The following is a 12,609-nucleotide window of genomic DNA, read 5'->3' as shown; positions in this document are numbered from 1 at the left end:
CTGGAGTGAGAGTTCCTTTACAGCCTTCCTAATTAGAAAATCTGTCCCATAACAGTTATCCTCTTATGGAAAGTGTGGCTAAGTTGTAAAAGCTTAAGATGATGACTGGATAAGAGGTGTTGGGCCTCAAAGCCTGTATTTTATTCTTTCATCTGAAACATACACGTAACTTAAAAGAAGTGTGTATTTCCTGCTTTTCCCACTTACTTTTCCTTTTAGGATCATAGATTTAGAGCTCAGAGGCCAATGAAGTCTAACTCCCTCATTTTGTAGATAAAGAAACTGAGACCTGAAGAGGTTAATAGTCCAAGACCACACTTTAGTAAATACTAAAGATGAGATTTGAACCCAGGTGTTTAGATTCCAAAGCCAGCGAATTCTCTTTTCACTGAACCAAGCAGGGATATGTGATTTATTTCTCATTGAGGTTTTTATTTATCACATTCCGATAATGGAATGATGGAATCCCAATTGCTATTTTTCTTTTTTGCATTGCTATTAATCTTTTGTGAGTGAATTTTTTGTGTTGAATTTCTTATGCCTATAAATTGAAATTTGTTATATATTTTTGTTCTTTTTTTCCCTTTCACCAATATGTAATACCCTTGTTTGTCTTTTTTCAATTTTTTTTTTCTAATTTGAAATTTGCTTTACCAGATGCCATTGCTGCTTCTTTTGGAACTTGGAGTTTCATGGTTTATTTTAGACAGAACTTTTAGTTTTATTCTACTATATCTTTTTGAGCTTAGATGCAACTTCTAAGAGGCCATGTAGCCTAGTGGGTAGAGAGCTGGATTTGGACTCGGGAAGACTTGGACTCAAATCCTACCTCTTTCGTTTACCAACTGTGGAACCCTGGACAGGTCACTTAACCTTTCTGAGCTTCTGGAAACTCTTTAAGACTATTAAGCTTTACACTGGGTTGCAGTCTGTATTGATAAAGGAAGTTCCTGCACGAAAATGTCCTCAACATGACATGCTTCCTACAGACACAATTTTGATGACTTTTTTTTTTCTGGAGCCATTATGCAGTTTTTTAAAATGGGAAAATTCATGCTATCCACATTTATTGGTATAAGTAGTAAGTTAGATGTGTTTTTTTTCCTCTGTTAGGGAAAAAAAAAGCCATACTTATAGGTAGAGATACTTTTTTTTGAGTGCCCACTGTGTCTAAGACACAGTAGCAGGCACTCTATGCTTAGTTTGACACAGTCAGCTTTTTAAGACATTGATATGAAGTTTCAACTGCAGGTATTGACTGGGCTCCCAAGAGCGATCGAATTGTAACTTGTGGTGCAGACCGTAATGCCTATGTCTGGAGTCAGAAAGATGGCATCTGGAAACCAACCCTGGTGATCTTGAGGATCAATCGTGCAGCCACCTTTGTGAAATGGTCTCCTCTGGAGAATAAATTTGCTGTAGGTAGTGGAGCTCGACTGATTTCTGTGTGCTACTTTGAGTCTGAAAATGACTGGTGAGTAGTATTTAGAAATAATAAATGAGAACAAATTTGTAAAGTTGTACATTCTGACCTATTTTTGTATTCTGTATGATATCCTGAGGCTCACATGGAATGGTGTCTAGAAATGGTTTATGGAAAAAACTGAGTGTTAATCTGGAGAATATTTTCCCCTTGAAATTTGTTATAAACTCTGTTAAGATATTCTTTGTGAGTATATATGAATGATCAGGCCACACATACCTCTCTCTCACCAGAGCCATCTATTTGTGTATTTTGGTCTACAAGCTTCTTTCCAGTCGCTAAAATTAGACCTCTGTTCTCTCTCATCATTCTTTTCAGATTACAGTTTTATAACCCTGATGCCATTTCTTACTCTGTTATATAAATTACAGATTTAATTATACTCAGAGGCCCACAGAAATGTTAGAATATTTTCCCTTTCCCCTACACCTATCCTCTTAGACTTCTACTAGGATGGATTCTGAATTGTTTTCCTCACCCATTCTTTGTTAATATACTTTATTTGTCATGTTAGTATGTAAACCATCTCAATGAAAATTCACTAGAATCTTGGAAGCATAATTGTGAATGTTGTACTTTATAAATCATTTGAAACTGAGCCAGTCAAAATAGAGAAATTTATTATATGTCTAAAGAACTTATTTTAACCATTCCCTCCTGTTTGCTGTGATAAGAAAACAATTCTGTTCCATCTGACACACATTCAGATATAGTGGTAAATATCCTCCAACTTGGAAATGGTTTGTGGTAACCTGCAGTGTTTGTGTTTCAGCCAAAATTAGCAGTGTACTTTTTACAGCCTTGCCATTTCTGTTGTATTTAGGCACAGCAAAGGAAGGGAATTATCTTCTTGCTTTTTTATAATATAATAAAACTTTCAAAGTTTGTACTTACTGGAAAGAAACCAGTCTGAGTTAAGAAATATATACCTTTTAAAAAGATTTAGTTTTCTTTCAAGCACAGTGAACAAAATGTTGCCTCTGAGGAGATTTACTTTGATGAATAGATGAGAATTACTTGTAATTAGCCATTAGTTGTTTCTGTGTAAATTGAGAACTTTTAAAGGGCTTAAAATTTTTTATTTAGGTACCCTAGAGATAGATCCCTTGTACAATCTTATTTTCTCAGTGAATATGCATGATAAACCTTTTCTTTGCATACCTACAGGGAGAAAATTCAGACCAGAGTTGTGAGGGGTTTTTTGCTGGATAACAGGGTGAAGGAAATAATTTGAATATGCTCTATTTCTTTTACTTTCTATGTATTGAGAAGCTTTTCCTCAATTGTAAAATAATATTTCAGAGCATCGTAAAATGTTAGAGCTGAAAGGAATTTAGAGATCATTTTTGTCCATCCCTTTCATTTAATAAGTGAAGAAACTATGGTCAGAAGAAATAGTATTGATTTGCGTAGGTCACATGAGTTAGTGGTAAAACTGAAGACAAAGATCTTGGTCTTGACTTCTAGTCTACTGATTTTTTAACTTAAAATAGCCTGCTAATTTACATGATGATTGTCATCACAACCCAGAGACATCAGATGATGTTATGAATTGTTAAGTGTCTTGCTCCTCACTCTGTACATTGTGCTGTATGCTTAAATGCAGCAGTTTGGAGGAATATCAAGCCTGCTTACATGGTAGAGTCAGAAAAGTGAAACCTTTCCTGCTCTCAAGGAGTTTACACTAATTGGGAGAGACAACACATAAAAGATAGTTCTGCTACAGGGCAGATCTTAATTATTCCCTTGAAAATAGAATTGTAACTTGATAGAAGATTATAAAATGAATTTGTAAGATTCAGGTACCTTGTAAAACTAAGGTGGAGATAAGAAAGGATAACTAATTAGTGAATCTTGATACTTGGATATCATTACAACTGTCAGTCTCACACAGTCGTGCCTTCTCATCACATGTGACTCTTGTCCTTGCTCTTTAGTATTCGTTCCATGTCCTCCTATAAATCCTTCACAGAGGGGCCATCCAGTGATTTCTCAACTTTCCATCCATTGATTAGCCTTTACTCTCACTGGAAATTTGTTTAATTTGTTTCTATTAAATCATTATGCCATTTCTCCTGTACAGTTTTTCATGGTAATCTGTTGAATTCTCTTCAAGGTGGCCCTCCTCCACATACACCCCAGTGCCCTTTGGATGACCTATAATTTTAATTCTGCTGAGACTGTAGGTCAGACAATCTCTTACTACCATATAGCATCACCAGAACACTGCTGAGGTTAACAAGCTAGGCTTTGGTTTCAAGGAGAAGTTTGAAGTCATTACAAGCATTTCCCAGTTTACCAAAGGGAATCCAATTTGCAGTCTTCATTCTAGTCAATTCAGGGCTCATTGTCCATTTGCAGTGCTTTTTCAACATCTGTGTAATGGCATTCCATGGGCTTTGCATCCAGGACAACGGGCATTTATTTATTTTTCCTAGTGTGGATGGTGAAGCTAAACTCTTTAGTGAATGTGGATTTCATTTAGAAGATTTTGCATTGTTTTGGGAGTTGATGCAAACAGCACAGTGTTGGCCATTGCCCTCTATAGGGAATCTCTCTGATTTGGACTTGACTATGAACCTCCTCTATGACAATGGCATGTTTAACAAGCAAGTTTTCATGTCTTATGCCTTGTTGATAATTAATAGATATATAGATATGTGTGTACGTATACATAGATACATATATATATATATATATATATATATATACACATGTATATATATATACATATACACATACATGCATATATATTTCTGGACCTAGACAATGTGAGAATTAGTTTTGCTTGAATATGCATATTTGTTACAAAGGTATTCTTACTACCACCCTGCCCCGATTTGGGAGAAGATAGGTGGAAAGGAGAGGAAAAATAATTTTGTTAATTAAAAAAATAAATTTGTAGAAAGATGTAGAAGTTATCTCTTGTTGCATCTTTCAAAAGAAACATGATTTTAATATATACATAGGAGGAGAGTTGTAAGGGAATGTTCTGTTCTGTCAAATCAAATGATTATAGCCAACAGATAGTAAGTACAGTGAGATTTTGTCATCTCTCTATACCTTTCAATTATTTGTATGACTTTAAAGTTGTAGTATGCTATGGAAATCTGGGCCTGGAATCAGAAAGATCTCAGTTCAAATTAAGCCTCATATTTTTCCTACCTGTGTGACCCTGGACAAGTAATTTGATCTTTGTTTGCCTCAATTTCCTCAATTGCCAAAGAGGGGATTCTAGAAGCACCTACTTTCCAAGATTGTTAGAATCAAATGAGATAATATTTGTAAAGTGCTTAGCATGATGCCTGGCACATCATAGACACTTGATAAATACTTGTTCTTTTTCCCTTCACCTCCCCTTCGTACTTTCATCAAGGATGCCTTGATACATGTGTGGATTGTAGTTACTGATATTCTCTCGATAATTTTTTTATAATGATAAAGTCTGGGGTGGGGGCAGAGCCAAGATGGTAGAGCAAAAGCAGGGACTTGATTGAGCTCTCCCCCAAACCCTTCTAAATACCTGTAAGAAATGACTCTAAACAAATTCTAGAGCAGCAGAACCCACAAAATGGCAGAATGAAACAAATTTCCAGCCCAAGATAATCTGGAAGGTTGACAGGAAAGGTCTATTGCATTAGTCCGAGAAAGGAACACAGTCTAGTGCAAAACATGCCAGCACAGATGGGGCCCCAGCAAACCTGGAGCAGGCCTCAGGGGACTGAATCACTGGCATCTGTGGCAGTTTCCAGACTTCTCAACCCACAAAGCCCACAGACAACTTGGTGAGAGAGGAGCATGGTCCTGCCCTAGCTCTGGGGTGGTAGCAGCTGCAGCTGCTGCTTCTGGAGCTCTCAGCCCACAGATGGTGGGGGGATCAAGCAGCTGCTCGGAGGGGGATTGCAGAGATCTCTTTGTTGGCACTGAGGCAGGATTCTCTTGCTTTGCCCTGCTTGGATCTGGTCACAGTCTTGGGTGACTGTCCTGGGACAAAGAGGAGTCTTGTCATGGCAAAGCTTGTGGTGGCAGTGGAAAGGGAATCCTCTTCACAGTTCCAAGACAGAAAAGAGTGCTTGTGGTCACAGAACAGAGCACAGGCCAGAAGAGGAGTAAACACCTCTCCTTTGATCATGCTACCTTGGAAAAATTGAAAATTTGCAGGTCCCTAGAAGTATCTCTAAAAGCAGCTGCACAAAACCGCTGAAGCTTGGGACAGTACACCCTCCACACTGAAAGCAGAGTCCTACCTTAACAAAGAGTTAAGAAGTCAAGTAATTGGCTGGAAAAATGATCAGACAGTGGGGGAAAAAACTCAGACTATAGAATCTTACTTTGGTGACAAAGAAGATCAAAACATACAACCAGAAGAAGACAACAAGGTCAAGGCTCCTACATCCAAAGCCTCCAAGAAAAATATGAATTGGTCTCAGGCCATGGAAGAGTTCGAAAAGAATTTTGAAAATCAAGTAAGAGAAGTAGAGGAAAAATTGGGAAGAGAAATGAGAGTGATGCGAGAAAATCATGAAAAATGAGTCAACAGCTTGCTAAAGGAGACCCCCCCAAAAATAGTGAAGAAATTAACACCTTAAAAAATAGACTAACCCACATGGCAAAAGAGGTCCAAAAAATGAATGAGGAGAAGAATGCCTTAAAAAGCAGAATTGGCCAAATGGAAAAGAAAGTCCAAAAGCTCACTGAAGAAAATAAGGAGGAAATGGAAGCCAAAGACTCTATGAGAAATCAAGAAATTATACAACAAAACCAAAAGAAATTAAAAATAGAAGACAATGTGAAATATCTCATTGGAAAAACCACTGACCTGGAAAATAGATCCAGAAGCAAGAATTTAAAAATTATTGGACTACATGAAAGCCATGATCAAAAAGAGCCTAATCACCATCTTTCAAGAACTTATAAAGGAAAACTGCCCTGATATTCTAGAACAGAGGGAAAAATAGAAATGGAAAGAATCCACTGATCACTTCCTGAAAGAGATCCCAAAAGGAAGATTCCTAGGAATATTATTATAGCCAAATTCAGAGTTCCCAGGTCAGGGAGAAAATATTGCAAGCAGGCAGAAAGAAATAATTCAAGTATTGTGGAAACACAATCAGGATAACACAAGATCTAGCAGCTTCTACATTAAGGGATCAGAGGGCTTAGAATATGATATTCTGGAGGTCAAAGGAGCTAGGATTAAAACCAAGAATCACCTACCCAGCAAAACTGAGTATAATCCTTCAGGGGGAAAAATAGACCTTCAGTGAAATAGAGGACTTTTAAGCATTCTTGATCAGACTTTCAAAGACAAGACTCAAGAGAAGCATGAAAAGGTAAACAGGAAAGAGAAATCATAAGGGATTTGTTAAAGTTGAACTGTTTATATTCCTACATGGAAAGATGATATTTGTAACTCATGAGACCTTTCTCAGTATTAGGGTAGTTGGAGGGAATATACGTATATACAGACAGGGTAAGTTGAATATGAAGAGATGGTACCTAAAAAATAAAATTAAGGGGTGAGAGAGAGGAATGTACTGGGAGAAGGAGAAAAGGAGAGATAGAATGGGGTAAATTATCTCACATAAAAGAGGCAAGAAAAAGCTTTTACAGTAGAGGGGAAGAGGTGAGAGGGAATGAGTGAAACTTACTCTCATTGGATTTGGCTTAAGGAGGGAATAACATACACACTCAATTGGGTATGGAAATCTATATCACCTTCCAGGAAAGTAGAGGGAAAAGGGGATAAGAGACGGGGGGATGACAGAATGGAGGGTGAATGAGGGTTAGGGGGTAATCAGAAGGAGACACTTTTGAGGAGGGACAGGGTTAAAGGAGAGAATAGAATAAATGGAGGGCAGGATAGGATGGAGGGAAATATAGTTAGTCTTTCACAACATGACTATTATGGAAGTGTTTTACATGACTACATATGTATAATCTATATTGAATTGCTTACCTTCTCAATGAGGGTGGGTGGGCAGGGTGGAAGGGAGAGAATTTGGATCTCAAAGTTTTAAAAACGAATGTTTAAAATTGATTTAACATGCAACTGGGAAATAAGATATACAGGCAATGGGGTATAGAAATCTAACTTGCCCTACAGGAACATAGCAGGGGAAGGGGATAAGAGAAGGGGAAGGAATGATAGACGGGAGGGCAGATTTGAGTAAGGAGTAGTCAGAACACACACTGTCTTGGGTGGGAAGAGGAGATGGGGAGAAAATTTGGAACTCAAAATCTTGTGAAAGTAAATGTCAAAAACTAAAAATAAATTAATAAAAAAAATTTTTAAAAATAAAGTCTGACTCTTTACCAAGTGTTTGGTATCCACCCCACTTTCATATTTCTTGAAAATTAATCCATCAAACACCCTCAAAATTGTCACCTCCAGTAGAGATCTCTTCTGAGTATATTTGGATTACCCACTCTGTCCAACTTTGTTTTCTTTAGTGCTATTTCTGTTTCCTCTTGTAGGGCTGAACTTCCCTCAGGACTATGGCAAACATGTTTGCACATAGCCCAGTATCAGGGACTGTGATGTTAGCATCCAAATATTGTGGGTCTGGTGTCATTGAGGAAAAATAGCTTGTTATAAATCTTGACACATCATCTATTTGTTTTCTGTTGATTGTCTTCTTTCCACTTTCATCCTTAAATGCTCTCAGCATGATCTGCCTTAATTGGGTCTCATCAAGCTTTCTGTAAGCTTGTTTTGCCTCTAGCCAGCAGCGGGCCTGCAAACATCTCTGAAGCACTTTCTACGTGCCTGGTATTGCGCTGTGCTAGAGACACAAAGAAAGTTAAAAATAGCCCCTGCCCTCAATGATCTAATGGGAAACAACATGCAAATAAATATGTACAATCCTGTTCCAGTCTTTCATTATCATCTTCCATAAAGATTTTTCAGGTTAGTTTATATTCCTCATGGCTGCCATCTTTCCATTTGGTAAGGCAGGGCTGTCCGAAATGCTGCCTGCCTACAAGCATAGAAATTTACATAAATGCTTTAGTAAATGAAGCTGAGCTACCACAGAACTCTCACTAAAATGGCAAATCAAAATAAGTTGTCTATTTCAATAAAAACCTAAGTTTGGACAGCCCTGTGGTAAGAGATCAGATGTTTACTGACCAAAGTATTTTCTAGGATCTTTTGGTCTCTTCACAATGGCAGTTGATTTACATGTTAACTTCTTTAGTAAATATGATAATCTATGTAAATTTCTGTTCTTTTATCCCTTGCCCTTTTTTAAATGTCAACAACTTATTTAGGTTAGGTTGGGATTGTCTCAGTTGTACATCACATTTTCTTTTTATTTTAAAATCAGGTATCAATTTTGATCTCTCCTCTAACTAGTTATTGTTCTATGTGTGGCAGCTAATCTGAAACTTACTCTCTTATAGCCAATCATTTCCTGTTAGAGTTTAAATTAATTTTTTATGATATTTGGTGCTCATTGTGTCCAGTACCTGCTGACTGTCTTCTTGAATAAAATATTTTTGAAGACATGTATGAACTGATGCAAAGGGAAGTCAGTAGAACCAGGAGAACAATTTATACAATAACAATAATATTTTAAAGGTAGATATCTTCAAGTGACTTAGGAAATCTCATCAACACAATGACTAACCACACTAGTACAAGTGAAATTCGTGCTTAGATGTTATCTACTTGGTACACTTATGTGACATTGGGAGCTATGGCTTGACATCTCTTGGTGTATATATATAAATTATCACTTTTTTTTTTTTTTGCTCTAGGTGGGTGAGCAAACACATTAAAAAGCCAATTCGTTCTACTGTCCTTAGTTTGGACTGGCACCCCAACAATGTTTTGCTGGCTGCTGGATCTTGTGACTTCAAATGCAGGTGAGAAAAAAACTAAATTTGATTTACAGATTTCAAATTGGCTCACTAGGTGTTAACTCATTTTGTATTATCAAACTTAAAGTCAAGAAGTAATAACATAGAAAGACTAGGACCTTAATCCCTTTGTATGTATATGTTTGTTTTTAGCAACTTCCTGCCAATATCAGAAAATATGGGCAATATAGAGTGGAAAAAAAGTTTTGACACTGACATATTCCTTCTAATATAACATCTCTGACAGTGGCCCTTGTGATATCACTTCTATGATATTAAGATTAACAAAATACAGCACAACTACTATTATTTTAAAAGTGGTACACTGGTTATTTTTCTTAGGACAAGATCAGAAGAAATGCAGTTGAATCACTGACAAAGAAGCAGAAATTTTGAATTTTGCCCTTCTGTGAAAAACAATGTTATTTGGGATATATAAGACCAGAAAAGATGTGAGGAATCCATTAGGTTACATGAAGAAAAAGGCAGCTGGTATCACTGCTCTTGGGTTATTATTTGGAAAGAATGCTTGCTAAATATTTAAAACCAGATTTAACAGTAGGGAATTGAGTGAACATCAATTAAGTTTGGCTCATCTAGTGAATTCTATTTTAACACAGAGCTAAGCAGTCATCTTTCAGAATCCTTCCTAGGGTTTTGAATGTCATCTGGTCTCCTAAATTTTGATTTGTTCCTACAGTATGTTCAGCTACCATTGTTTGTGGTATGCAGCATAATGTCATAGCTTCTCTGGAAGTTGAAAATAGGTATTGCTAACAAAGAGAAAAAGAATAGCTACCAGCATGATTCTATTAGATCTGAAAACATGATTATCAGGATAGAGTTTAGTTCACATTGTGTGGCAGATACAGAATAGCACACGTGATTCAAAGTATAACAAAGAAGTTTGTCCTTTGAATATATGTCTTTCTGAATATAATTCCATTTCATTTTATTATCACAGCCAATTCATTATTATTCTTCCATCATAGCTTAAGATAAAATCAGTTTAGTCTCTGACTTAATGACCACCTGTGCTCACCACTTGCTTCCACTGTTGAGGTGGAGGGGCCAAGAATGGAGTGGTAGCAGAGAGCATGGAAAGGGATGAATTTGATGTATTAGTGAGGAACAGTCAAGAGGATTCAATGATTGACAGGGTCCAAGTAGAGAGGAAGGAGGCATCAAAGATGACTCCAGTGTTCGGAAGCTGAGTTAATGAATTAATGGAAGAATGGTAGAAACAGAGAATTTGGGGCAAGTTGCTGATTTGGGGGAAAACCAGTTTCAGTGTGATGAATTGATTTTTAGGTCATATGCAGATGAAGATGTTAATTGAGGCAGTTAGAGCTTTAAGACTAGTGCTCAGGAAGAAGTTTAGGGGTTCAAGAACCTGGCTTCCAGTTTCCTTATCCTTAAAATGAAAGAATTAAACTCGATTTCTGAGGTCCCTTTTATCTCTAATCTATGATAATCTAAACTTTGAGAGTGGACGAATGTTCTCAGAATGTGCGAAAAAAGCAGACTGAGCCATGAAGAGTGCAGACATTTAATTGTGAAATGGAAGTGGAAGGGAGGGAGGGGAGTTATTCCCTTTACAACATTTTCATTTTTTATTTTGTTATGAAGATAATCTTGTTCATGTGATCTGCTCTAAGATTCTGGATTCCTTTGTCAGTTACTTTGTTGTGTTTTAAAAATTGAACACTAATAATGGTTCCATCTTTATATGTGCCTTAGATGTTTCATATAAGTGTCTATGTCACATAACTGTCTTTCACAAGACAGTTCTACAGATTCTTGAAGACAGCTATCATGTTCCTGCTAAGTCTGCCCATTTCTAGTTTAAGCATTCCTACTTCCTTTAACCAAGCCATTCTCGTTGCCTTCTTTTGGACATTTGTCCTTGATTCTTCAAATCAATATCAGTGAGAGTATACTATGAAATTATTTAGGCCTGTTTGCTTTTGAAATTGTGAGTGCATATATGTTTCTCCAGATGAATTCATGTTAACTCACAACTTTCCATTGTTAAATCTGATTTTAAATGAAACTGTCCTTCTTTCCAAGTGTTAGGATACTAGCTCCTTTTTTCAGTATTAGATATTCCTAAATTTCTTGAGTGTGTTTCAGCAGTACTTCAAGGACCATTGAATAGGCCATCCACCAAGGTAGAACCTTTCCAACCGCGGGGGGGCCCCCCCCTGCCCCGAAAAAAAACAGTAAGTGGTCTTTGAGAGTTAATGTTGCCCAAGAATTAAAGTACTGTCTGCTCCAATATTCTTGGGTAGCTATCTAACCTCTGCTTGAAGATATTCTGGTTAAAGAAAATCTGCTGAATCCCAAGACATTCCTTTCTGTTTATGGTTAGGGAAAGGAACTGGATCTCTGATTTCATGAGTGGAGAGAATCCCTGCATGAGGAAACCCTGGTCTTCCAATGCAGTTGCCACCTTTTCTGCAACTTATAAAGTTGCCTAGAGCAAAAATTAAGTTACCTACCTGGGCAGCCAGTAGGTGTTGGGCTTGAACTCAGTCTTCCTGGCTTCAAGTCTATCTGCTAGTGGTTTACTTTAAGAACAGCTCGTACTTGATGGGAAATTTTTCCTGAATTTTAGCCTGAATATGCCTTTGCAGCATCCACCTGTGGCCCCCAGCTCTGCACACACAAGCAAAATAAGTCTAACTTCACGTTACTCCCCTTAAAGTACTTGATGCTGGTTGCCTTGTTCCTCTTCCCTCTAAGTCTTCTCTAATCTAGGCTAAACATCCCGAGTTCCTTATTAGTTTACACTCCCAACCTTCCTGGTATCTCTTGACATTCCCCAAGTCGTCCATATCCTTTTTCAAATGTGGCAACAAGAACTGGACACGATGCTGCCGATGCAGTCTGACCAGGAGAGAGTGAAGCAGTGCTGTTACTTCTTTCATCCTGGACACTTTCGTTCTCTCAGGGTAGGCTGAGATCAAGTTAGTATTTTTGGCTGCTGTGTACTAGTGAGGGGCAACATAGGTATAGTGGCCAGCTTTAGTTGGAATGACCTAGCTTCAAGTCTTTCCTCTACTATGTTCTGACTGGCTTTGTGACCATTTGCAAGTCACTTCGCCTCTTAATGCCCAGGCAATTCTCTTAAGATTTTAAGTTGCATTCAGCTTGCTGATCTGTAGTTGTGGAAAGTTTCCATGCTGGGAATTTTATGTGCTGATGAAATCATAGGTCCAGAACAAACAAATTTTTTAAGTTTTTAAGTCATGTTGAGTTTG

At 37.4% G+C, this 12,609-nt stretch overlaps 1 protein-coding gene across 1 annotated transcript in view; it reads left to right on the top strand.

Moving 5' to 3' along the window:
- ARPC1A (actin related protein 2/3 complex subunit 1A) overlaps positions 1–12,609 on the top strand; it is a 35,614-nt gene that overhangs the window by 12,398 nt on the left and 10,607 nt on the right. Inside the window, exons 4-5 of the mRNA XM_036741863.1 lie at positions 1,252–1,474; positions 9,245–9,352. Of these exons, the coding sequence (XP_036597758.1) occupies positions 1,252–1,474; positions 9,245–9,352 (331 nt within the window). The remainder of the gene's footprint in view (positions 1–1,251; positions 1,475–9,244; positions 9,353–12,609) is intronic.

The sequence above is a fragment of the Trichosurus vulpecula genome, chromosome 1, assembly GCF_011100635.1.
Source record: "Trichosurus vulpecula isolate mTriVul1 chromosome 1, mTriVul1.pri, whole genome shotgun sequence".
Taxonomy (NCBI): domain Eukaryota; kingdom Metazoa; phylum Chordata; class Mammalia; order Diprotodontia; family Phalangeridae; genus Trichosurus; species Trichosurus vulpecula.
Note: the sequence above shows the minus strand (reverse complement) of the source record. Positions and strands in the feature narration are given on the sequence as shown.